General features: G+C 48.0%; 1 protein-coding gene across 3 annotated transcripts in view; it reads right to left on the bottom strand.

The window, feature by feature from the left end:
• Positions 1-21,188, bottom strand: part of GAD1 (glutamate decarboxylase 1) — a 40,904-nt gene extending 19,716 nt beyond the window's left edge. Inside the window, exons 1-6 of one of the 3 annotated variants that reach the window (XM_033112733.1) lie at positions 20,707-21,188; positions 19,117-19,261; positions 15,728-15,790; positions 9,951-10,109; positions 8,392-8,634; positions 1,998-2,088 (exon numbers count right to left, since the gene is read on the bottom strand). In XM_033112733.1, coding sequence (XP_032968624.1) covers positions 1,998-2,088; positions 8,392-8,634; positions 9,951-10,109; positions 15,728-15,790; positions 19,117-19,198 — 638 coding nt within the window. In that variant the 5' untranslated portion in view covers positions 19,199-19,261; positions 20,707-21,188. Of the gene's footprint in view, positions 1-1,997; positions 2,089-8,391; positions 8,635-9,950; positions 10,110-15,727; positions 15,791-16,036; positions 16,155-19,116; positions 19,262-20,348; positions 20,550-20,706 lie in introns of those variants that run through there. The other 2 variants (XM_033112735.1, XM_033112734.1) reach the window with 2 other exon arrangements.
• Positions 21,189-25,142: the final 3,954 nt, after the last annotated feature.

A 25,142-nucleotide genomic window follows, 5' to 3' on the forward strand; every position in this document is an offset into this window, starting at 1 on the left:
GTTGGAGAAGAAACTGTCACAAGGGAGCAAATTTCTGCATGAGCTCCTGACAGCGCTGCCACATTTCATGATCTTCCAGGAGAACTGGCTTAGAACAATTTCTAGATAATAGTTATTACATCTTCAGACAATGCCTTGTCTCCAGAACTGACAGAAACTATTTCACTATTTTAAATAACCTTCTCTATCGATCTGGTTGGAATCGGACAATATTTTATAAATATCCATTGTTCAGTCCAGCTGCAATTACTATGTGCCATTTAGTTGGATTGGCCTTGACCTCAGATGGCTGGGATATATTTTAGTGTTTCATGGTTGAGCTGAGGTAAGGGAAGAGTAGGGGACTTTGATTTTATGAACACAAACAAAAAAATGAGAATTTGTGAGCGCTTTCTGGTTGAAGAAAAGCCTTTTAGGAGACTATCTGGTCATAAATGATTCAAAGGGATGGGTTCCTTTTATTTACCTTGATATTAGGCTATATATATTAGGTAATTACAGTCGAGAGGCCTACAGAATACACACTTAAAGGTGCTGGGTGAATTCAGTGCCTATATTAATATGGGTATTTGGCCCTTAATGGAGACGAGGTTTTTACTCAATTTTTCTAACTTATTTCCCAAATAGTTAAATTTTTTAAAAAGCTGTACTTTCTAATTAAAATTGTTCCTTAATGGGATGCTCCAATTAAGCATTAGTGTCTTTTCAAGTTATAATTAGTATGCTATGATGCCTTTGGTTGCTGATGTATTTTTCTCTCACAAATCATACTATAGTAAAAATTGCGAAGGTGAGTTTTTTTGTCTGAGGACACCATACAAGCAATTGTATCTTTGATCTGAATTCCTTTCTGCCCTTCGCATCCTCGGTGGTCCAATAAGGACACTCCAAGAAGTTAACCATGACTTGCAAGCAGAGAGCATGAAAACCATTCCCAATTTCAATCAATTTATTCTTTTACGCCTTTTAGCACTAAAGGCTTTACTTGTCACATCTGTTTTGAAAGTCTGTCGTTGTTTTAAATTAGCAAACAAAGCAAGAATCCTTAATTAATAGAAACTTTTCTGAATGTAGTTAAGTATTTTGAGTCATAGCATTAAACAGCTTTGGAAAACACACAAATCAAAATGTAATTTTCAAGTGCCCCATCAGGTTTTGTCGCTGGAAGTAGCTTAAGAAAAATAGAATACCTTGAATTTTAAAAATTTACATTCTATCTTGATGGCAAATGGAATTTCTCATTTTAACTAATACCACCCTTTCACCTAAATTCATTGTACAAACCTACTTTACCATGAACTTAAAAAGTAGATGATTATTTTTCTAAATATTGCCACAGTGGCTAAAACCCATACAATTCTTACGTAATTATTTTAAAATTATTGTCAGAAATGTGTTTCATTATTTCCACTTGGATACTGTAATAGAATGTGGTGCCATTGTCTGGGTGCATAGAGAGTGGTAAAACATTTTCATAGTGTTGGGAGGAAATAGTACTTAGTAGGCTATGCTGACCCTCCATCAACTTGTAATTGTGTTTTGGAATTTTTAGTTAAGCAATAGGTTGATAAAATTAGTTTGTGGCTTTATGGAAGCTGCATTTATAAAGGAAATATGACCTAAATAATAAGGACCGATGTGCTTTGATAGACATTGGTCTATCTTGGATGGACCAAGATCATACTCCAAAACATGACCTGTTTAGATACATCATTAAGAAATATGGAGTCTTTTAACATAAAATTCACATTAAATTGAAGGCTAGAGTTATTATTTCTCATCACCATGCTCTAATTAAATTGCATTATTCAATTGAAATAGTTTATTGATTATCTACTATTAAGTTAGAACTGATAAACCTAAAAGATCTTAAGAGAAAAGATGACTAGGGAAACTGTAATAAAATTATTATAGAACAATTGGAATTGGACTTTCAAGGTCACAAGCCATAATCATATACCATGGTTGCTGATATGAAAATAATATGTGGGACTTACATATTGGTATTGGCAGTTGATGTCAGCCATTCTCCGGCTAAACCAATGATATCCAGTCCAGTGGAGAGCTGGTTGAAAAACCGAGGATGACCTAGAAAGGTGAGTAACAGGCAAGCATCAAGGCAAACCCAGCAATCTTCAAAGCAAAGGCCTGTTCTACTAGATCACTGGGATGGGGACACCATTCCAATGGTCTATCTAAGAGGGCTGCCCAAAAATATAGAAAATGGAGGTCAGGTTGACTCACCCTATATAAATGTTTAGCATTAATGGAGTCCCACAAACTCATATGTTTCTAAAGCATAATGCTTTTAAATTTACAAAAAAACAATGTCACGAAACTAGTTATCTTTCTGATATCTTATTTGATTTCCAGATGAACTTCCCTGCTATATTTATTTTAATTCCGAATCAGGATGTAGTGGTCCTGATTTTCTCCATAAATGTTTCAACTTTTAATTTAACATCCCAAGGATTTAATCCCCGAAAATCAAGGTTTACTGATGGAGGAGAGGCTACAGGCCAGAGAGTCATGGCATTGCAAACCAAACCAAGCCTGGGGAAAGTACCAGTTGAGGGCATGCCATCACTCTCTTGGTCTCCGTGTTGGTCAAATATGATGTTAGGCATTGGGGTGTCTTGCCTATTTACTCTGTTTCCCCGAAAATAAGACCTAGCGCACCATCAGCTTTAATGCATCTTTTGGAGCAAAAATTAATATAAGACCCGGTATTATGTTATAATACAATATTGTATTATATTATATATTATAAGACCCGGTCTTATATTATACTAAAATAAGACCGAGTCTTATATTAATTTTTGCTCCAAAAGACGCATTAGAGCTGATGGTCCAGCTAGGTCTTATTTTCGGGGAAACACGGTATGTAACAAATCTTTCATTAAACTAAATTTATTGCTGAGGTGACCTGGCATCTCCTCTGTGTAACAGACACAGACACAGCTTCATATCTCATTGAGTTGTTGGTAAAATAATTGTTATTACTATATAGTAACTCTACAGCCCTTTGCAATCCAGTGTATGCTTTCACAGGCTTTGTTCTCAGCAAATTCATGTTTGTTGCCAAGTTTTGGCCAAGTTGGCATTCACGGGAAAACTCAACCCCACATCAGCAGGCCTGGCTTGGCTGTACCGAAGGAGTCGGCGCCATAGATTATCTAGGGGTGTATGACATAAAACTGGTGTTAGAAAGATATGCTGACTGCTGTGTTTCCAGTGGAAATTGCTTTTCCTCTGAAAGAACTGTCAGAAAACTAGTGTTTCAGTGTTCCTGGTCTACGGCTCGTCTCTGAGTATATCTGTTCTTTCCTCTACGTGATGGCGACTCATTCAGAACACCTGGGCTATGACTTCTTATATCAGAATATTCCAATCTCTGCATTCTTAAGAGTCCTCAAAACATAATGCTGATCTTTAGAAAGAATAAAAGAAGCTAAACAGTAAGCATAGTGTAAGCATGGAGCCAGATTCCAGTCATTCGAGTAGACTACTCTAAGAAACTTAAACTAGCCCATTTTACTCTACTTTGCTCAGTGTCAACAGAATCTATGAATCTCCTGGAACAAAACAAATTTTATTGAAATCTATTTTAAAAATACATGTAATACCCATTTGAAAACTTTTAACAACAAATCTTTCGCTTTAAGATAGGACTGAGGGGTGACTGGTTAGCTCAGTTGGTTAGAGCGTGGTGCTAATAACACCAAGGTTGCCGGTTTGGTCCCCACCTGGGCCACTCTGAGTTGTGCCCTACTTAAAAAAAAAAAAAAAAAAAAAAAAGACAGGACTGAATCATAAATATATACAATCATACTATTTGACAACTATCAAAACCACGTGGCCTGAGAGAGACAAAAGATGGCCAAAGACAGATTGACACAAAGGCCCTCAAATAGAAGTGAAGCAGTATCTTGTCCATTAAAATATAAAGAACACAAAGTCCCCTAAAACCTTACTTTTCTCTTATGACTACAGCCTTATGCCCCAAAACTCTTCTACCAGAATTTCTATCAAGTAACAAGGTGACGCAGTTTAAATTTCAACTGCAATTCTCTACATTCAATGAAAATAACAGACGATAGATATGGTGCCGCACAGCTCATGACCGACAGTCGGGTAAGGGGAGAAAGAAAGAGTAACTTTGTAAAGTTTTTGAATAAATACACTTCAAGGAAGAAAGAGAGAGATGGAAAGGGAAATCTGTTTTGATTAAGAGACATATCAAGCAATTGTAATGTGAGGAACTTATTTGAGTCCTGACTCAAATGAATTATAATAAAATAAAACAAAACATTCTGCTATTCATGAGACAATTGGAAATTTGAACACTGCCTGAATACTTGATATTAAGGAACTGTAAATTTTGTGGGGTTTTGGATGTTATAATGTTATTGTGGTTACGTTTGTTTAAAAAGCCCTTGATGGTGAAAAATATTTATAGATAAAACAATATTTACTTTTATATAATACAGAAGAGAGGGGAGTGGGCTGGGGGACTGGTGAAAAACAATTGGCAAAAGTTGACAATAGTTGAAGCTGGGTATCGGGTATACAGGGCTCATTATACTATTCTACTTTTGTATAAGTTTAAATATTTCCATAACAAAAAGTTAAAAAGAAAAACAAAGACAATTGACATATTTACTATGACTGAGGGCTGATTAGAATCTGTCTCAGTTCATGGAGAATCTATATTTACTGGTTCTTATTTCAGAAGTCTTTGCTAACTTGTAGAGAAATTTCTAAAGGCCATCATCATCCCTTCACAGACTGTACCCAGATCTGTATGTTTTCACTACTAAAACCCAATTCATTATTTTGGCTGAGCATTAATACTCTTTTTTTTTTTTTTCTTTTTTTAAAATATCTTCCACTGTGTGTAGCTACCTGCGGGGTTTACACTATTGTTCTGGTATCTACATCTAAATTAGAGACCAGTACCCAGGGGCTGTTTTCACGTGGCAGCCACAGTTCTCTTTGCCAGGATCAAAGCTTTTACACTCTCTAGGTGCAAATGTCTTCTCCCAGAAGCTGCTCTGAAGAACAGGGGTGAATAACTGCAGGGTGAATACCTAAGTGGATTTATATACTGGACTAATAAGAGTCCATGCTTCTCTAACCATGTGATGCTTCAGTTTTATAGGCAATCTGAGTTGCTATTATGACAAATCCATGTATTTTTCTTCAAGGGACACCACTATTTTGGTCTTTAATGATAAATTTACGTGGTCTCATCTCTGAGAAAGTTTATATAGAGTGACCAGACAAAATAAAAACACTGGACCAACACAAGTTAAGCTAAAACATATATGGAGAAGTCTGACTTTTTTTATTCAGCCAAATAACACTACTTGATCTCCATCAGGAATGGGTTAGCCATCGGATCAAGGTGAGATATAACTAACTTGATAAATGTGCTTTTCTTTAAAAATCAAACACAGACTTTGTAATATAATTTAAGTCTTTTCTACCCTGCAGTTATTCAGAGAAGCTACACTTATTCCAGTGGTGTTGGCAAACCTCAAAAGCTTTTTGTGATTCTTTATTTAAAAATGCCTTTTGATATATTTCATGAAAATGGAGACCAAAAAAAAAGGTGGGGTAGCAATACTTATACCAGACAAAATAGACTTTAAAACAAAGGCTATAACAAGAGACAAATAAGGGATCCAATAATCCCACTTCTGGGTATTTATCCAAAGAAACCCAAAATGCTATTTCAAGGGGACTGGTGCTTCCATATGTTCATTGCAGCATTGTTTACAATGGCTTAGAGGTGGAGGGAGGCAGCTAGGGTGTCCACCGATGGATGAATGGATAAAAAGGAGGTGGTACATATATACAATGAAATGTTGCTTGGCCATGGAAGGGAGTGGGTTCTTGCCATCTGCAATGGCATGGATAGACCTACAGGGCATTGTGCTGAGTGGAGTATGTCAAACAGACAAAGACAGATGTAATTTTGTTTAATGTGGAATCTAGAGAACAAAACAAACAAACAAATAAAACAGAACAGAAACAAATTCATAGATACAGAAAACATTTTGATGGTTGACGGATGGGAGAAGGTTGGGGGAGTGGGTGAAAAGGGGGAAGGGATTAAGTACAAATTGGTTGTTACACAGTAGTCATGGGATGTAGGGTATAGCCTAAGGAATATGCTCTGAGGTCCGTAACATTGAAATAACTATGTATGGTATCAAATGTGTACTAGATTTATTGGGTTGATATATGGGAGAAGGGTTGGGAGGCAGGGTGAAAAATATGAAGGGATTAAGAAGTACCGTGTTTCCCCCAAAATAAGACCTAGCCGGACCATCAGCTCTAATGCGTCTTTTGGAGCAAAAATTAATATAATACTGGGTCTTATACTAATTTTTGCTCTCAAAACGCATTAGAGCTGATGGTCCGGCTAGGTCTTATTTTGGGGGAAACACGGTATAAATTGATACTTACAAAATAGTCATGGAGATGTAAAGTAAAGCATAGGGAACATAGTCAATAATATGGTAAAAAATATGTATAGTGCCAGGTGGTTACTAGACTAGTCAGGGGGATCACTTCTTAAATTATATGAAGTCTAACCACTATGAGGTACATCTGAAATTAACATAAAATAATATTGAATGTCAAAAAAATTAAAAAATATATAAGTGGGAGGTAATACTCAAAAAAGGCCTTTTTAGCCAGCTTTATTATTTCATTGCAACACTTTGTTTTCGACATCTGATAGCCTTACGCAACTCTATCACCACCAATCTTCCCAGTCATACTTTCCAATGACTAGGAAGAGTGAGAGGGATAATAAAGAAAAGGGAAAGAAAAAGAAAAAACAAACAGGAAAAAAAAAATAAGGGGCTAACAGTTGTGGCCTCAGGGGCTCTCCTACGTTGGCAACTATGCCATGGACTGTGAATTCCTGTAGATCTATCTACTCAAATGCTCAGGAAAGCCAGGCTGCAGTGGAGAAAGACAGTTAGGGAGAAGAAACCACTGTTTCACACCTACGCTTAGAAATAGCCTGAGATCCAAAAAGTCCTTGAACTTGAGGCAATTGGAAAGCAACCACTTTGGCCAGGAGTGCTGATTAGAGAGGGTTCTGTAACATGAAAAGGAGGCAAGAGGACATCCTCTAGGGCAGGGGTGTCAAAACTGCGGCCCGCGGGCCAACTGCAGTCCACAATCCATTGTTAATTGGCCCGCAGCAAATTCCAAAAATACATTTAGTTTACTTAAATAAACCAGGTGAGGCAATACGTACTTCACCTCGAAGTCCGGCTGTTTGTGTATTTTACCGCATATGGCCCTTGGTGAAAAATGTTGAAAAAAGTTTGGACACCCCTGCTCTAGGGCTTCCGGTTGGAGATAGGATTCAGTGATTCAGGGTGTCTAAACCCCATAGGTAGGCATAGGATGTGAAGAGTGTGTGTGTGTGTGTGTGTGTGTGTGTGTGTGAGAGAGAGAGAGAGAGAGAGAGAGAGAGAGAGGCTTTTTGGCCTAGCCAAGAAGTGTTGTGTCCCTCAAAAACATATGTTCAAGTGTTAATCCCTGGTTCCTGTAGGTGACTTGTTTTTGGAAATAGGGTCCTTGTAGATATTATCAAGCTAAAATGAGGCCATCCTGGATTAGGTTGGGCCCTAATCCAAAAGCTAGTGTCATAAGAAGAGAGAAATTTGGACATGCACACACCTGGAGAATGCCACACGAGGTGAAGCAAAGATAGGAATCACGCTTCTATCTCCCTGCCAAGGAACGGCCGCAACCACTAAGACCTGGAAGACGCAACGATGGATCCTCCCCAAGAGTCTTCAGAGAGAGCATAGCTCTGCAGACACCTTGATTTTGAATGTCTAGCCTCCAGAACTGGCAGAGAATAAATTTCTGTTGTTTTAAATCACCCAGTTTGTGGTAATTTCTTACAGCAGCCCTAGGAAACTAATATTGAAAAGGAGGGAAATGGGCCTTATTCCCCCCAATTTCAAGGGCAGTCAAGGATAAAGTTTATCAGAATGAAATAAGCATGAAAATGGAGGAGAGAAAAGAAGTGGGGAATGGGTCATTCTGTTCTCTTCAGGTTGTGAATAGCCTAAAAACAAGAATGAAGACTCTTTAGACAGAACTTGGCATAGCACCATGTATCTGTATATCTTTTAAATTTATTTTTACAACAGTAAATGATGATGGGCTTTTGCCAGGGTTGGAGACTTCCATTAACTGTCACTGCCTGAGGTCGTTGTGTGGTCACTGATCACCTGCCTTCCCTCACTAGGTTTGTGTTTCTCTTTCAACATGAATTTGGCATCCTCACAACTGGCAAGGGTGTGGTGCGGGGTTAAGGGTGCCACCGCATGTCCACCTGGCTCTTACCCTTACCTGTACGGACCCCATACTTCAGGGTGTCTCTGCAGTCAACCAGGATCTGCTCCAGGGACTCGGGGTGGTCGGAGAGCTCCAAATTGAAGCCCTCCATGCCTTCCAGCAGCTGGTGTGGGTGATGGAAATCCAGCACCTTGGTGGAGCGATCAAACGTCTTGCGGACATAGTTGAGGAGTATGTCCACCACCTCCAGTAGGAACTGCACAGTTTGCTCCTCCCCGTTCTTAGCTGGAAGCAGATCTGAGGGGGTCGGGGAAAGCCAACAAGTGGTTATCACCTGACTCATATCTGGCTTTCCTATGCTCAGAAATCCCTAACATCAGCTATGATATCTTTATAGGCTTAATTTCATTCCAGGGTATGTATACACATTGAGAATCTGAGGTACCATCTCCCCAGAGAAATGCATATATGCATATGCACAGAAGCTTTGCATACACTTTCTGGGGGTTCACAGGCTTTCTGACAGGCTGCTCACCAACAGAACAGAGTGTTTTGAGAGGCCACTGCAGTTGTCCATTTGCAGGCTGATGGGGCACCTGTCAGGTGTGTGATGGAGGGGCTACTTCTTGCCCCCCTGGTACCAGGTGTGTCTCTGTATATCCAATTCAGACACCAGGCTTTTGGTTTGTGTCATGATGTGTTTGACCTGTTGATGGCGGAGGTAAGGCCTCTATGGGTAGAAGCTGAGGTCTCCCCTGAACAGGGTGGTCCTCTGTGGGGTCCTTAGACAGGAAACTAGAACTGGAAGATGGGATTCAGGAAGGTGGGAGTTCATCCTTTTGGGCCTGAACTTTGGGATGTCTGCAGGTGACATTGGATTACTGCCTCAGTTAGGCAGAGTCAGGCTGGGGGATTAGGGAGGAAAGTTGTAGAGGCCCCCAAATGGGGCTGTCATCCATAGCTCAAGTGCTGCTTGGCTATACATGACGCTCTGTGTCTATTCCCTGGATAATCTGAGGTTTACTGAAGTCTTGTTTACTGATCTGGTCTGGCCTGTCTGGCCTGTGAGGAGTTCATGAAAGGAGGTGGGTTTAGCTTTGAGCTGTCTGGGAGAGAGAGCCTGGGAAAGCACCTTCTAAAACCGTGATGTGGGCGCAGCAGTAATTAGTGAAAGATTTCCAAAAGGAAAATGAGTTTCAGGACAGCACATGGTCCTGAGGCCCAGCCATACAGCTTCCCACAGGGTGATTTTGTTGTTGCTGTTGTAAACCTTGGAGGATAAATGCTATTAACGGAATTATGGATTTTTAATATGTAACAGTCCTTCAGATTCTGAGATTCTATGAATCCGTATTTGTCCCTGCAATTGTCTTTAGAGTTGACTGTTTTATTGACTGCCCTCATCCAACTTCCAAAACAATGGAGACCTGGGCACTAAGGAAGGAGGGATTCAAATGTTGGAAAAGTAATTTCATGATGGTTCAGGGAAAGTAACGACATTTTTGGTAAAAGAAGTAAAATTTCAGGAAAAAGTCAAGAAACTGAAATAGGGGACGTACTCGATAGCACTTGGGCTGTGGTGATGGGGGAAAGAGGGGTTGGGGAGGGACTACCTCGAGCAAACAGGTTGGAGAAGTCGGTCTCCGTGCGCCGGAAGTGGCCATCCCTGTCACTGTTTTCACAGGAAATCAGGTTCTTGGAGGACTGCCTCTCCCTGAAGGCGCTCATAAGCCGGCTCTTCTCTTCCAGGCTGTTGGTCCTTTGCAAGAAGCCTGTAGCACAAGAAGCTGGGTCAGAGGTAGTGCACTGAACTCCAGCCTCAGAGGGTCAGCTGCTAAGCCAGGTTGACTCTCCAAGCAGGGTTCTCACTTCTCCAGAGAAGCTGAGTGTATTTTATATGTAAGGGCTCTGGCACTGCTTGCCTTCAGGCGGGGAGGGGGCAGTGCCAAGTGTCATCAGTGGCACAGACCCAGTCATGCAAGAGAGAAAAACAGTAAGCAAAGCCCATTCTCTTCTCTGAACATGACAGTGAACTCAGATGAAGTCAACTGGACAGCTTCCACTCCACTAACCAGCCCCAGGATGGGGTTTTAAGGGAAGGATGTAATTGGAGAGGATGCTGCCAGCACTGGGTTTAGGGGTTGTGCAAACAGAGGGAGGAGGGAGTGAGGACCAGAACTGGGGACTGGAGAAGATGCTCTACCCAGGGAACCAGGCACAGCTTACAGGTTCAATGTAAGTGTAATTTTTCTGACCCAAACCTGAAGAGCAGCTTTCCCTGTCCTTGCACAAAGGTATTGGAGAAAGAGATTAACAAAGCTTAAAATCTTGTGTGTGGGGACGTTTAATTACCTATTGTGAAAAAGCACTTAGCTAAGCATTCAGGATGGGGGACCTATAAAAATAAATGAGACAGATCCTCTGCCCTCCAGGAGCTTACAGTTTGGCTGACGGCGGCCAATGTTGGAATAGAGCTAGAAAGCCATCCAAGAACTCCATGGAGATGAACTCTGAGCCCAGGGTTAGGATTCAAAGCACTTCTCCTCTGCTCCTCGGAAGGAACGGACTCTCTGGTCTGAAGGGATCGGTGCCAACACCACCAGCAGCAAACAGAGAAGTAGATTGAGCCAAAAGGGCTGGAGACTCCGCTAACTTGGAGCACACAGTGTTCCTCAGCACCCCCAGCCATCCCCTCTGGGCTCAGGGCCTGCAGACCCGCTCCTTCCTTCAGCCTCTCCTCCAGTTCAGCCTCAGTCTTAGCCCTGAGCCCGAAATGCAGCACACTGAAAAGCAGAAGAAGAGTTCTAGCTTCTTGGTGACCCCAAAGCTGTCTTTGTAAATACCAAGATCCTTTGGGGAGTCACTTGCATCACAAGGCAGGCTTGGAGGAAAGTCGCAGGAGGTTCAAGGAGAGGCAGGTTAATCTGGGGAATTCCACTGTACTTCCCCAAGACTGCAATTCAGTGGTGAGGCGTGGAGGAAGGCGGGATGCAGGGGGGAGGTGCAGTGATTAGAGTCCTCTCACACACTGGAGTGGGCTCTGTTTTTGGAGGGAAGAATAGGAAGGCACAGGCACCAGATCCTTCCTTCTCCCAGCACCTTGTAAACTTATCACTAAAGATCTAAAGCACACCAGAAGGGAGAAATACACTATAATAAAACTCCATACTTGGATATAAAGATGGAGCTTATCTCCTTTCCCTCACCTCTTCTCCTGCTTTTGGGATTCCTCCTCCAAATCCCCAGAATCCAAAACCAGGAGCCAGCACTCATTCGCCAGAGGGAAGCAGGATCACCTGGTTCCTGAATTCCCAGACTGCTCCCCTGCTTCCCAAACAGGGAGCTGTGGAAATTTGCCAGGTTGAAAAGACCAAATCCATGTGGCCTAATGGAGGTGAGGTCCTGCCTGCTGAACTACTTTTAGGTCCTTCACTTCTAGTTGGCTCTGAACCACTCCTGGGTAAAGCCTTAAGTCTCTCTACCTGAGACCCCCTTAGAAACACCTTTCCTTTGGGCAGCTGCAGGACCTAAGACCTCCACTTAGACTTTGGATATTATCTCCAAAGGAGGTTTGGACACAGGCATTCTCAGAGGTGTCCTAATAGTGTTGAGAGATGACAACTGTGACACAACTTCAAACCTGTATCTCATTCCTGGATCACACTCCCTGGGGTGCACTAGGAATCAATCTTTTCTATAAATCCTGTAGTGATCTTATGAATAGCACACTTACATTGCATTACCATTTGTGCTAAAAACCATTAATTTCATAAAATAAACGATGTATATTGTTATTGAAATAACAATTTCTTAAAAGGTATTTGTTTTCTAAAATATGAGGAGTGTCACATAAGGTAAAGAAGCCAGGCCTCTCTGGGCTCCTAGAGGCTGTGGGAGGACCTGTATGCTTCTCCAAGGATGGCTAGGTGGTGGATGACATTGAGGTCCATGTGTTGACAACCTCCCTGCTGGCAAAGAGTCCCTGAGACTGAAGCCGACTGTACTCTCTCTTGCTCTACACCCTAGCTGTGAGGACCTACTTTAAGGCTGTAACTGGTAACCTAGCTCAACATTCTTAAGAGGCAAAGACGCAAAACGGAGGAGAGCTGAAGCTGAAGTTGGCTTTGGTCAGGTTGTAGCACTGGCTAGCTTCAAGGGGAGGGGAGGAGAGGAGGCAGCCCTGTTAGGACTCCACCTCTGGGCTGTGCGGAAAACCTGCTGCTGGTTTCTCACACTGCCCTCAAACGCAAAGGACTAGAGGGCCCAGTGAGGGGTGCAAAAGTGGGGAATGAGAGAGCACCTGACTAGAGCCAGTTGTTTCCAAGTGGAGCAGAGAGCTGTGCATGGCATAAAAACACGTGGCCAAGAGGGGAAATGGGGCCTGAAGCCCAACCCTCCTGTTCTCACTGAGCTGTAGTATGGAATTGTATCTACCAAGAGGAAGGGGATCTTTTTCTGATTTTTAACTAACAGTGCTCGCCAGACCTCCTCTACTCCACCTTTTTTATTTCAAGAGAAGCCAGAAATACAGCATATTTGAAGTCTCTGTTTAAAAGTTGGCAACTGACACAAAATTAAACACACACACACACACACACACACACACACACACACTGCATGGGCTAAATAAAAGAGCTGAGGCTGTAACTGGCAGCCAGTTTGGGACCTCTGCATAGATAAATGAGGGAGGCCCAAGGACACGCTGGGAATTTAGCAGAGCCCCGAGCCAGAACTTCGACTCTCTGCCTCTCCTTTCATTTGGGTCATGCCACCATGCCGGTAGCCACCCCAGTCTTTACCTCTTGACAAGACCCAGGATTTCTTATAGCTGATTACTCTCTCAGGGGATTCTGCTTCCAGAGCTAAGGGTACCACTGCTGAGACCCAAGATCTTCCTTGCAGCTTCATTCCCAGGGGTTCCAGGGAAGGGGTAGGAGAATGGGTGGGGGGAGAATCTTGGCAAGGCACTGAAGAAGTTTGGGGGTGGGGGCGGTATCACCACAATGGATTAGGAGGTGGGAAGAAGACCATAGTCTAGTCCCTCTGCTATTTTAAGGTGAAAGGTCAAACCAACCCCAAATAGTGTCAGGTCACAGAGGGCACCCTTCAGGCCACAGAAAGTTTGGGATGAAAGGAGTGGACGGGGCTGTGGATTCAGGTCAAAACCAAAGACTGCACTTTGCCTCCTCTAGATTAAAATGAGTTGGTCCAAAGTACGGAAAATATATCTTCCTGGTGTTTTCTTTTCTTTCAGAATCAAACCTCATATGAAGCCTCCTAACCTGCAGCCCCCAAAAGCAAGCATTTCAGCAGAAGGCAATTTCCCCTTAATGGAGTACCAGCCCTCTTCTCCTGTCACTTTGCTTTGCAACTTTCCTGAAATTAGTGTGGGGGGTAGAAACCGAGAAGAAACTCTCTGAGGGTGGTAGCCCCAAATGCCCAAGAGCTCTCCCTCAGAAGAAGTTGATGCAAACTCGGAGACCGACATTCTGGGATCCAGAGAAGCTCAACTCTTTCCTGCCCCTTTACCCTTTCCGGCCGCTTTGGTTTTCCTCAAAGGGGGCATTAGACCTTTTCTTCCCACAGACTCCGAGGGCCTGCAGTCTGGGAAGCTGGGAGTACCGCCTGTGCTGAGGATAGGAGGTGGGGACTCGGGTGGACGATGACTGCGTCCCCCACTCCCACCCCCGGCAGGCCCAGGACCTTAGGGAAAACAGCCCTTACCCCAAGTCTCCCCCACCCTCTTCTCTACTGCAGAGGGTGCCCAGGGCTCGCTCAGTTCTGCTTGCCCGGCTGCATGACAATGACTGCTGCTGAAGCCCAGCGCCTAGCCGAAGGGACCTGGCGCTGAACGGGCCATTAAGCGTGGAATGGCGGCGGGGGTAGGGGGCTATTTATAGAACAAAGCCCCGGCTGCTGCCAGCTGCCCCAGCCCCCCGAGATCCGCGACCCGGCCTCGCCCCACGGCCTCGCGTGCTGGAAAGAGGGTCAAACCCGGGCGAGGCAGGGCGGGGTTTTCCTTGGAAAATGGCTAGGTGTGGAGTTGAGCAACCCTTCTTCACAGTAAATGCTGCTTCCGGGATCCAGGGGACAGAGCCCTAGAAGCAGGCCGCTCAGGGAAGGGAGGATGGTTCCCAGAAGCTGCTAAATAGCCCCTCTCTGCTCCGACCACAAACTGCCGCTGCCCTGGGCCAGGGACACAGGAAAGCCGGGAAGCTGGGAAGATCAGGCCCAGAGCACACCCCCTGGCTGATGGCTCGGGGGCGCGTTCCTGGGCTGTGGCGGGCGGGTTTGCCTGGTGTCCGCTCTGCTGCTATCTCCAGCGCACAGCAGCTGACGGATGGCTCTTTAATAAGACCCTCGTTAATCTTCCCCCGCCTCTCCACCGCCTGCCGGGGGACATCAGTATTTTCTGGCCCGATAAGGCTAGAGATTTTAGACGGTGACTTGTAGCAAGGAAAGCAAATCCTCATTGTTCAGCCGGAGCCACTCGGCTGTGTCCCTTCGAACAAATCTCCTTTTTTCCTTAAAAAAAAAAAAATTACATTCCCTGGGCGTTTTCATTTCAGACCTTCACGTCTCCGGAGAGCTGTTCTCCTCTCCAGCTCCCAGATCTATTTCGCTTCCTCTGGCAAATCGTGTCCAACTCCCCCTTTCCCTCTTGCGGCCCCCCGCCCCCGCCTGCTCCCTTTCCCTCACCTCCTTTCCTTCAAAGGCGAGCTCCGCAAACCCTCCGGCCTGTGCTGCCCGCATCTCCCTCAGGTAGGCCATCGGGGGTGCAGGCTATTCCTTTCTCTTGGCCTTCGAGGCCACAAAGAACGAAATCTAAATCCGTCCTTCGAGGCCACAAAGAACAAAATCTAAATCCGTTATGGCATCTCGGGGCAAAAAATCTCAAGCCAGAGAGGCCACTTTCAACGCGCGATGGTAGAGAGGGAAGGGGGACAATATGTCAGCCACCGTCTTAGGCAGATAATGAGCCAGGAAAGCCAGACTAGTTCACCTTTTCTACAAAACCTTCTAGACACCCGCAGAGCGTAAGGATTGGAACCGCCCCGCGCCGGACAAGAATAGCCCCGCTGCCACACCCGGGTGGGCCCGCTGTGCTCGAGCTCTCGTGCCCAGACACCCCAGAGGGAGCCCCACGGTCTCAGGTAGTCCCGGACCGAAGCCTTGGAGATGGTCCCTTGGGGCTAGGTCGGGGGAGGGCAGAAGAGGGTCCAGGCCTGTAGAGGAGGGTGTCTCTACCAGGCATCAGGGCTGCAGGTACATTAGGAAAATCATCCCCAAGAGCCGGGATCTCCTTCCACGTGCGTCTCACTTTCCCAAACCCTCCAAGCCCGCTTGCCACGCGCCACCTTGCCGGGCCCCAGCCGGCCCTTTCGCTTACCGCAGATCTTGAGCCCCAGTTTTCTGGTGCATCCATGAGCCACACCGCACCAGGTGTCATACGCTAGAAAGCAAGAGAGGTGCGATCAGTGAGGCTCAGAGCCTGAGGGACAGGGTTGAGGGCAAAGGTTTTCTGGGGAGGGTGGGGCAGGTCTTCGCCTGTACTCCTCATTAAATTCTCTTTCCTGAAAGGAGCAAGGAGCCAGATCTGTGGGCTGACGAGCAGACTCGTGCCCTCCTAGTCCCCATTCACACACCCCTCCTACTCCCACTTTCAGGTACAGAACGGTATCTCTGAGAGGCGACGCACCAGAGCCTCGCCGGAACTCCAAGCAACCCACGCGAGGGAGCCGGGAGGAGGCAGCGTCCGAGTGAGGCAGGCTAACCCAAGTGCAAAGGGTCACGCTCCGCCGCTGGAGTTGCCCAATACCCACCCGCCAGGCCCTGCCCCTTGGTCTCTGCCCCGCAAACTCGAAGGGCAACCACAGCAGCCCGGAAAGGGAACACAGAGGCATCTGGGACCAACACGTCTCATAATTTCTTGGCGGGTCTCCAGCCGAGTGGCAGCTTAAAATAAACTGGCATGAAATGGGGTCGCGGAAGAGTTCAGGAATTAATTGGGTGAAAAATAGTATTTGACTAGATGATCGGGCTCGCATGGCTGCTCTTCAGTTGGACCGGGGAGTCGGGAAGACAATAGTGTGAGTCCCACTCCTCCTCCCTGGCCCCCTCTTTCCAACCTGCCCCTCATTAACCCTTCCCTCGCTCGACATCTCGGGTCTGGAGCAGGCGAAAGCGAAGGGAATCAGGCACCTTTCCCCTGGCCCTGCCGTAGTTTCAAACTCCTCAGGGTCTATCCTGCCCTTGGGGTTCACCTTCCAGCAAGGAGCCTGAGGGGTGCCCGCAGAGCCCGCTTGTGAGCTGCTGTGGCGGGCCGAGCGTGAAATTCCCTGGGGATCCTTCAAAGCAAAGCTCCTCCAACCACTCCCATCCCCCATCCAACCCTGACCGGTGCCTTCAGCCCTGCATGAGTGTTGGCTGCGATAAGGAGAGTGACATCCATTAAAACGAGGCACAACAGAACCCCAGCGGGGAGAAGAAATAGCGCGACTCAGTGAGACGGCGGTCACAGATGGAGTTCCTGCAACAGACAGGAAATCGGTGCGAAAGCAAAACCCTAATAATAATACCGAGCTGGTAAAGAGCTATTTCCACCCGATAAAGAGCTTCCACTTTAAACACCCATCTCAGCTAATTTTCATAACAACCTTATGAAACAAGAATGCTAACCTAAGACTCATTTTACAAATAAGAACCTTGAAGCTCAGAGAGGCTAAGCAAGTTTTCCAAGGTCACTCAGATAGGGCATTGAAATTCAGACTGATTGCTCTGCCTTTCAGAGCTGGGGATTACAGTGAAAGAAAGGGAAAGAGAGATGGCAAAAGGTACAGAGAAAGCCCTTTTGGTGTAGTGAGTGGAAGGGGAGGAGGGACAGCAAGAAGGAGGGGTCCTGGGCGCAAGTGGCGGAATATGGTTGTGTAGATTGGGCAAGGCCACCTCCTAGGAGACCTTGCAGGGGCACAGAAGTGAGGCCAGCTGGGAGAGCGAGGACGAATCTGCAAAACAGAGGGAGAGAGTGGACAGAGAGCCCGACATTAGCGTGCAGTCTGGGAGGTTGGGGACCATCGACAGCGTTCTCTGGACAAGTGGCTGCATGCTCTTTCCCAGCTGGGTCCTCGACTATCTTCCCTCTGCCTCGGAGGCTTCCGGTCGCGCCAGGTCATGTGCAAACTCAGGTCAAAGCCTCTACTGGGTCTCGGACCTGGGGCTTGGCACATGCGCTCCACCTCTGGCTGCAACGGGAAAGAAGAAGGAGCGTGGCTTGGCAGTGGGGGTGCAGGACTCAAGGATGGGTGAACACAACGGCCTCCCAGCCCCACCAGACAGCAAAAGAGGGGCGGGAAATGTTGAGAGGACTGGAGAAGGAATCCATCAAGACCGGAGCAACAGACAAAGGCGAGCAGGCCTCTCGTTCCTCCCGGCCTGTTCCGACCAGCTCTGCAGCCCGTGCCCGGTTCACGTGCCACCAGGACTGGCGGCTCTCCCGAGCCCCTCTTTGTTGTGTTGGGTAATTGTAGCTCGCCTGGGGGGCGGGGAGAGGGAGCTGCAAATGGAATTGGAATGCAGCCTAAGGACTTAAGACAAGGCCTCCAGCCTGGGAGCCAGTGGCAGCGCCAACGGGTTGGGGGGAGAAGGGGTCTTACCCCCTAACACTCCCCATCTTCGTTGATGGAAACAATCAACGTTTTCTCAAGCTTATAGAAAGTGCCATAAAAGCAAAGCAATAAGCCCTCCTAAACACACTGCCATCCCTAAGACCCACTTATATAGAAAATTGGGGGCGGTTATTAGCTGGTGCTGATAGATTTGGGGGGAGGCACATTTCAAGCCAAATTGGAAAAAGAAAAACAATTCTCTCTTCCCCATGCCTCCACAGAACAGTAGGAAATCAATCTGAATTAAAGAGATTGTGAAAAGGGTTGAGAAGCGCACTGAACCAGAGGTGGGGAAGCATAAATCTCCTTCCCCCCCCCTTATCTAGTTCCCCTTTTCTTCCTCCCTCTTTGGGACATGTCAATTGCTGACAGGTCTCCTGCCCGGGAGAAAAGAGAGGGGTGCTCTCTCCTGCCCTGGCAAACCTTCTGGCCTCCTCCTGGTTCCCCACCTCTCATCACTCAGGATGCTGCCCACTCTTTTTTCTTTTTTGTCTCTGAGATGTAATTAATTGTCTAAAATGTCGAGGCTCCATCTCAAACCATTTTATGCACCTTCTCGCCTCTGACTTCTCCCTCACTCGTCACTAGCTCGACGCAAATTTGGAGCAATTAGGGACCCCGAGTTTTCTAAAAGCTGCAATTAACGTCGAAATTTCCGCTGATTATAGACTTCAAGCACAGCGCAGGGGGAAAGAAGGAGGGGGGTCTAATCTCGTCCCAACGAAAGCAGGAGACAGAAGACTCAATTCCCGCTGGGACTCCGGGCTCCCCACACCATCCCCTACCCTGACCCTCGACGTCCCACCAAGCAAAGAGTCCACACACAAGACAACAAAAACAACGCGCTCCCCGCCGGAGCCTCCCTCGCACCTAAGCCCTCAAGGATCGCTGCCACTTTGACCCTTCACGGTTCCCACTCTCCAGCGCCCCCAAATCGCCTAGCATCCCTGTCAGTAGAACGACCTCTGGCCAGGATCGGGTCAGGGCCCCATTTCTTTCCAGCCTCCATCATCTCTGCGCTCCTCCTTCCCTTTCCGCCAGCGTAGCCTCCACACGTCCCAGCGCCCCCACCTTCCTCGCAGTCGATTTGATGGAAAACTGGGACAGGACCTACTTGTGGGGCGCAGGTTGGTAGTATTGGGATCCGCTCCCGCGTTCGAAGAGGATGCGGACGAAGAAGGGGTCGAAGATGCCATGAGCTCGGTGGTCCCGGGGCCTCTGCAGTCTGGGGTCCTCGGCCCGTCAGGCGCAGGAACAGGCTGTAAAGACAAGCGATAGCTGTGTGGGGAGGACTTCCGGGGTCCGGCGTGCAAAAGGCTACTGAGTGCTCGGAGTGCGGGCGCTCCTCCTGAAGTCCAGGCTCGGGAGAGAGAGGTGGGAGGAAGGGCAGCTAGCCGGCTGGGTCGGGGTGCGCGAGGGAGGGGGGAGGAGGAGACGTGCGCGCGAGCTCAGAGACTCCCGAGCCGGTAACGTAGTCCCCGGCGGCTCTCCAGTTTGGCTGAGCAGCGGGGCGACCTGGAGCGCAGCGCTGAGTCTAGAGGAGCCCTAGGCCAGTGCAGGACGCGAGGGTGCGGGGGACTGGGCTAGGAGAAGGGAGGCTCAGTGAGCGATTTTCCAGCCTAGCCGCGACAAGCCCCATTGGGTTCTCAGCAGCCGGCCGGCGGGCATACGGGGGGAGGGCGCACGGGGCGGGCACGTCTGGTTTGGTGTCTGGTTCCCGTTGTTGTGTCTGGCTAATTCCCTGGGAAGGAGGCTAACTGCTCTGGAGACCGAGGACTTTGGTGAGACAAGGTGAGAGGAAAAGGTGAGGGTCCAGATCTTTAAATTCTCCTTCGGACTTGGCAGGGAAAGAACTACAGTCACTTTGCAAGCCTGGCAGCCAGAAAGCAGCGGGTCGCATCCTCGCTCGTGTCTCTCTTATCCCACCCCACTATGAGCCGTCTCGAAGCCTGGGATGAAGCTTGGTCTAGGTTTCTGTGTTTCCCCTCCACCCAACTCTCTGAGGTCCCCGGATTTCTCGCAGCACAGACTCGGAGTGGGTGAGGGAGGCAAGAACCCGGAACGTCACCGGGGAAACGAACTTGCGCCCAGGGCGCGGGAGACAGCAGATAAGGATTGGTGCTCAGCGCCGCTGCTCAGCGCTCGGCGCGGGCGCGATGGCGTCCGAAGGCCCCGGGACAGAGAGCGTGCGGTCGAATCTGGGAAGGTCTCAGATCCAGCGGAGTAGCGCCCGCGGCCCACCGCCTCCTCACCCTCCCTGAGACCCCACACCTAGCTCCGCGCGCACACTCGCACAGCGACGCAGGCAGCGGGTAGACCGCAGCTTCTCAGGAAGTAACAGGTTACCGCTCTGAGTCGCGCCTTCAGCTGCTGCTGCCCCAGAGCCGTCAGGTGAGACGGACGCTCGCAGCCAGGAAGCGCAGGAGAAAATCGCTTTCGATCCACTTCTGCGCGAGCCTCGGCCTCTCTGCATCCCCGAGGCGTGAATCGCTCTAGTGGGGACAGGATGAGTGCGAGGGCCGGGGTCTCTGAGCCGCGCACCAGCGGAGAGCCAGGACTGAGGAGGGCGGCACTCACTCGGCTGCGGAGGGTAGATGGCGGACGCCGGAGATGGGGGTTGGCGGAGAAACCGCGGGTGGAGAAGACCCAGCTGAACCGCTAAGGCTGGGCTCTGGAAAGTCCGGGCGGCCATGCGCTTACCCACCTGGGCTCGGCCACAGTAAGCCGAGCGCTCCTGCCGCTCCTCTGCGCAGCGCTCAGCGATCCGCTTGGCTCGGCGGGCCCTGCCACAGGCTTTATCTGCCCGGCGTCACCTCCAGCTGCCGCCTCGCTCCCACTATCACCGTCCCACACGCGAGCGCCCGGAGGAGAAGAGAGCGACCGGGAGAGGCGGCTGCTTGGCTTCGGGGGAGGCGGGGGCGGAGTGGGGAGGCGGGACCCGTTCGGCGAAGGAATCACGAGGCCGCAGCTCCCGGGGGCAGCTTGTCGGCGTTGTGGCGGGGCTACTTTGCAGGTGCCTGACCGCCTCCGGAGCTTTATACGGCGATTATAAATCCAGATCACGGTTTTGCGCCCGGAGGGGGTGGGGGGAGGGCCCTATGAGTAATCCAGAACGTACTCAACACGTTCTGTTTTTTGAAATAGGCAATGTCGGGTAAGAGGAGGGAAAAGATAATTCCTATGAAGAATTCTGCTTCCCTGAGCGCTTCTTCCTCGCTCTCCTCCCCCCGTCCCCATATATTGGAGAAGACAAGAACAGTGGTATTGCCTCAATTTCTTTCCCCGCCGTTCCTCCAGATCTGCGACCCCGCCACGCTTCCTCGAGCGACAGCTGTGTCCTCGCTGGCTTTCTACTGAGCCAGGATTGTTGTAAAAGCAAAGGAAGCAGGAGGGCGGGGAATGACACTTAGACCCTTGAAGGAATCTCCATCTTCTTTGTACTTATTTCCTCATCCAGCTGGAGGCCTCCCCAAAGCACTTCACTTGAGCACAGCTACCCAGTGCCACGGCAGAGAAAAGGGTCCAGTTTCCCACCCACTTTGTGCTCCCTCCTACTGTGCACCTGGTGTAAATGAATCGAGGCTTTGGCTAGAAATAAATGATAACGGTTTATTCAAGGGTCTTAGGGTTTGCACACTGGAAACAAAACTAGGTAATACCTAGAGTGTTCCCATGAAGAAAGATAAGCTGAGGGTTCTTATAGTACACATTCTTGAGAAGAATCAGTTCTGCATCCTTAGCCTCTGGATTGGTCCCAGATGGTAATCTTCTCAGATGACCGGTGGTCTGGATAATGGATGTCAGGTGATCTGGATAATGAAAATCAGATGGTGGGGATACCTGAACGTTCTTTTCTTAGTCCTTCAGTGGGTAACCAGAGGGTTATCTGCAGGTTTTGATGTACATCCAGGCAGTGACGCAAGATTGGAAAGTTAAAAAGTTTAAGTTCCCAAGCTAGTTAAAACAAGAATAGGATTGTTTCTTCATGCCTCAACCTACTTGATTTTAGTAATTTAGCAGCTTGACTATAGTGATTCCCTTTTATTTCTTCATTCTATTCCTCGCTGGCTTTAGTCCCCTTGGTGATGGGAAAAGAAGTAATCCTGATTGATCATATCTGAAGGTAATAACATGCACTAGCGCCGCTCTACACCCACGGGAAACCTGACCACAGAGTTGACCAGTGTGTGTGTGTGCGCGCGCGCGCGCGTGTACGGACGGGCCCTTGCTTTTTAAGGATTCTCCTTTCGCAGTATTTAAGCATACTTAATGAATTGCCGCGTTCAGAAAGTCCTTCCTCACAAAAAAGCGTTCACGGAAAAATTTCCACCAGAGGGCGCCAGGCGCCCAGAGACCGAGAAGCATTGTACTAGCCTGGTCTTTCCTGATGCGCCAGAGCCTACACCTGGAGGGGCGGGCGGGGCTGCTCCTTTCCTGCCCCTTCAGTCCATCCCTCAGCCACCCTCCCTGCTAAGTTATGCTCTCCCCTTTTCTTTACCTCAACTTCGTTTACTTTAAGGCAAAACAAAGTTGGTCTTTGTGTCTGGATGACACCCTGTAACCAGCGATTGCTTTTCCCGTTTACACAGTGATTTTTTTTTTTTTTCCCTGTTGCGATGCAGCAGGCAAGGGTTATTTATGGGCATGTCTGCGGCCTTGCTGGTCCACCCGAAGCTCTCCCCATCTCCTTCAATGTCTTATCGCCTTTCACCACAGTGGTAATGCTGAAAATCTTACAAATCACTGAAAATTCCATAAGGGATATTGAAGATTCTTCCTGAGAAGATATAGTCCGATCAGTAAGAGGGATCTCGCTGTCAGGTTTGAAATAACCGCGTTGCCCTTGATACTAAAGAAAATACTGTCGCCCTCTCTCCACCTTACAATAAAAGCTCAGGAACTTTTTAAGGACACAAAAGCATCCTCAACTGAGGTAACAGCAGCTCCAGGCCAGGAGCTTGGGTCTGAGCACGGTGGGTGTGCCCACTCCGCACAGGAAATGTCCCTTGGAACCTTGCACCTCCCAGCTTCTCCACCACGCTGGAAACGCGAGGTTTATCATAAGGCTCGGCTCGGAATTCCACCTCGTCCCCTCCTCTGTCCTCTCTAAAAGAGATGTTGCACCAATCAGGGAACCCGTTGCCAGTGTTAAATCATTCAAGACGAGGGGTAAGGAGACAGGAGGGAGGAGGCAACAAATCCCGGCGCCCCTCGGGGTCCGCTGTGCGGGGAAGACGCCCTCTCACCCTCTGTCTCCCCAACCTTCTCCCAAGACTCGAGATTTTTCAAAGGAAGATTCGTTTACCTTCACCTGTGGCATCAAATTGAGATATTTCCAATGACTCCCTCTTTGACCCCGGTGTCCATAACCACTCACCCCTAACGTTGTAGCCAAGAAAATTGTCTCATTGGAAAAAGAAATTACCTGTAAGACTAGGTATCCCAAATTAAAGCTGAGTCTGGTCCAGGAGCGAGGACATTCCTCCCTTTCTCCTTTATGGAGAGGGAGGGAAGGGATGAAGGCTAGTCCTTAATTTAAAAAAATGTTTAATTAAATATCAATAATTAATTAAACGGACATTTATTTATCACCTACTGTGTGCCAGACACTGTTCTCATGGAGCTTACACTGTCCAAGCAACTTACATTATCCCTGCACTCATGGAGCTGACATTCCAGCTAGGCGGGGAGAGTAACAGACTTGGGGGCTTAATTGCTTTGATTTATTCTCCAATTATCTCTCATTCCAACCAGAATCGTGGGCTCAGCGGAGATAGTAAGGAACTGGAATTGCACCCAGTTTCAGCACGAGTTCGGAGGCAGGGCCCGGCTCTTTCAGCACCAAGGACAGCCCCCACAGTTAGGTTCCCTGAAACCTCTCTGGTCCACGCTTCCGTCCCCAGCTTTTGGCCAACCCACCCAGCTCAACGCCGCCCGCCTCCCACCCGCCCCCACCCCGACCCCTGGCAGTAACTGCTGTATTTGTTTTCCCTTGTTGGTGGGAGTGCGGTGGGGTGCAGTATTTCGCTTCTCTCTTCCCCGATTAGAAATCAAAAGGAGGGTGGTTGTGGTTGTCTTTTGGCTCTTCAGAACACTTGGGGATCTGTATTTTTTTGTTTATATTTGTCATTCTTTTTTTTCATCTTTTATTAGTATCGGGAAAATACTTTGGACAATGGGGGTGGAAAAGATGTCCTCTCTAGGGACTCGAACCGGCGATGAAGGATGGCCCGGAAGGGAGTGGTATCCGCCCAGCTGTTTCGTTTTCTTTTGATCTAAGGTTTAGCGCTTTGAAGAAGCGGGAACGCGACGCCCAGAGGCAGTAGGGGTGGGCGAGTGCGACCCCTCCAGACTCTCTCCGGGGATTGCGAGCCTGAAGCCCTGGCTACTCGATCCTGTCCGCAAGAACAACCTTCCTTTAGGTCAACGTTGGCTGGAACTTGGGAACACGACCCTCCGCCCACAATGCCCTTTTCCTGGGAGGTTTAAAGATATTCCAGCTGGATTTGGAGCCCAACCTTTCGGCAAAGGAAAAAAGGGAGTAGGTGGGGGGTGAGTAAGACATGGAAGGGGCGCCCCACGGGCTTCGGGGGAGATTTTTATGCGTAAGATATGGTCCACGTCAAGGTGAGTAAACAAGAAACGTCAATCTTTTTTTTTTTTTTTGACGTATTTAGTATTGTTAGCCTCCAGGAAAGGTAATTTAGAGTCATGATATTGGTTCATTTCAGCTGGCAATTTAAGGTCTATTTTAAGTATCTTATTTATGACCAAAGAAAAGGGGGGAAAATGGCAGTGATCACCATTTAAACGTCTGTCTCCCGAGACCAGGGAGGGCTGTGGGAAGCCTTGTTAACCTCACACTCGGTTTTTCTTAGGCTGGAGCTACGGTCTATTCGGTGTGTTTGTGTACTCTAAAGCTAGCTCCCCAGATCAATCCGGACTTTGGGGACCACGGCTAAATCGACACCGGTACCCCAACAGACCACACTACACTCACTCCTGGGAGATAGGAAAGGGTTAAAAGGGTGGCGAGGGAGGCAGAATTCCAACCAGAACGTTGGAGAGGACTCCGGAAATTGCAACCTTTTCTCCTAAAAAAGAGAGCTGAATTGCTCAGATAATAGTCAAATAGTCCCT

The sequence above is a fragment of the Rhinolophus ferrumequinum genome, chromosome 8, assembly GCF_004115265.2.
Source record: "Rhinolophus ferrumequinum isolate MPI-CBG mRhiFer1 chromosome 8, mRhiFer1_v1.p, whole genome shotgun sequence".
In the NCBI taxonomy this organism is placed as follows: domain Eukaryota; kingdom Metazoa; phylum Chordata; class Mammalia; order Chiroptera; family Rhinolophidae; genus Rhinolophus; species Rhinolophus ferrumequinum.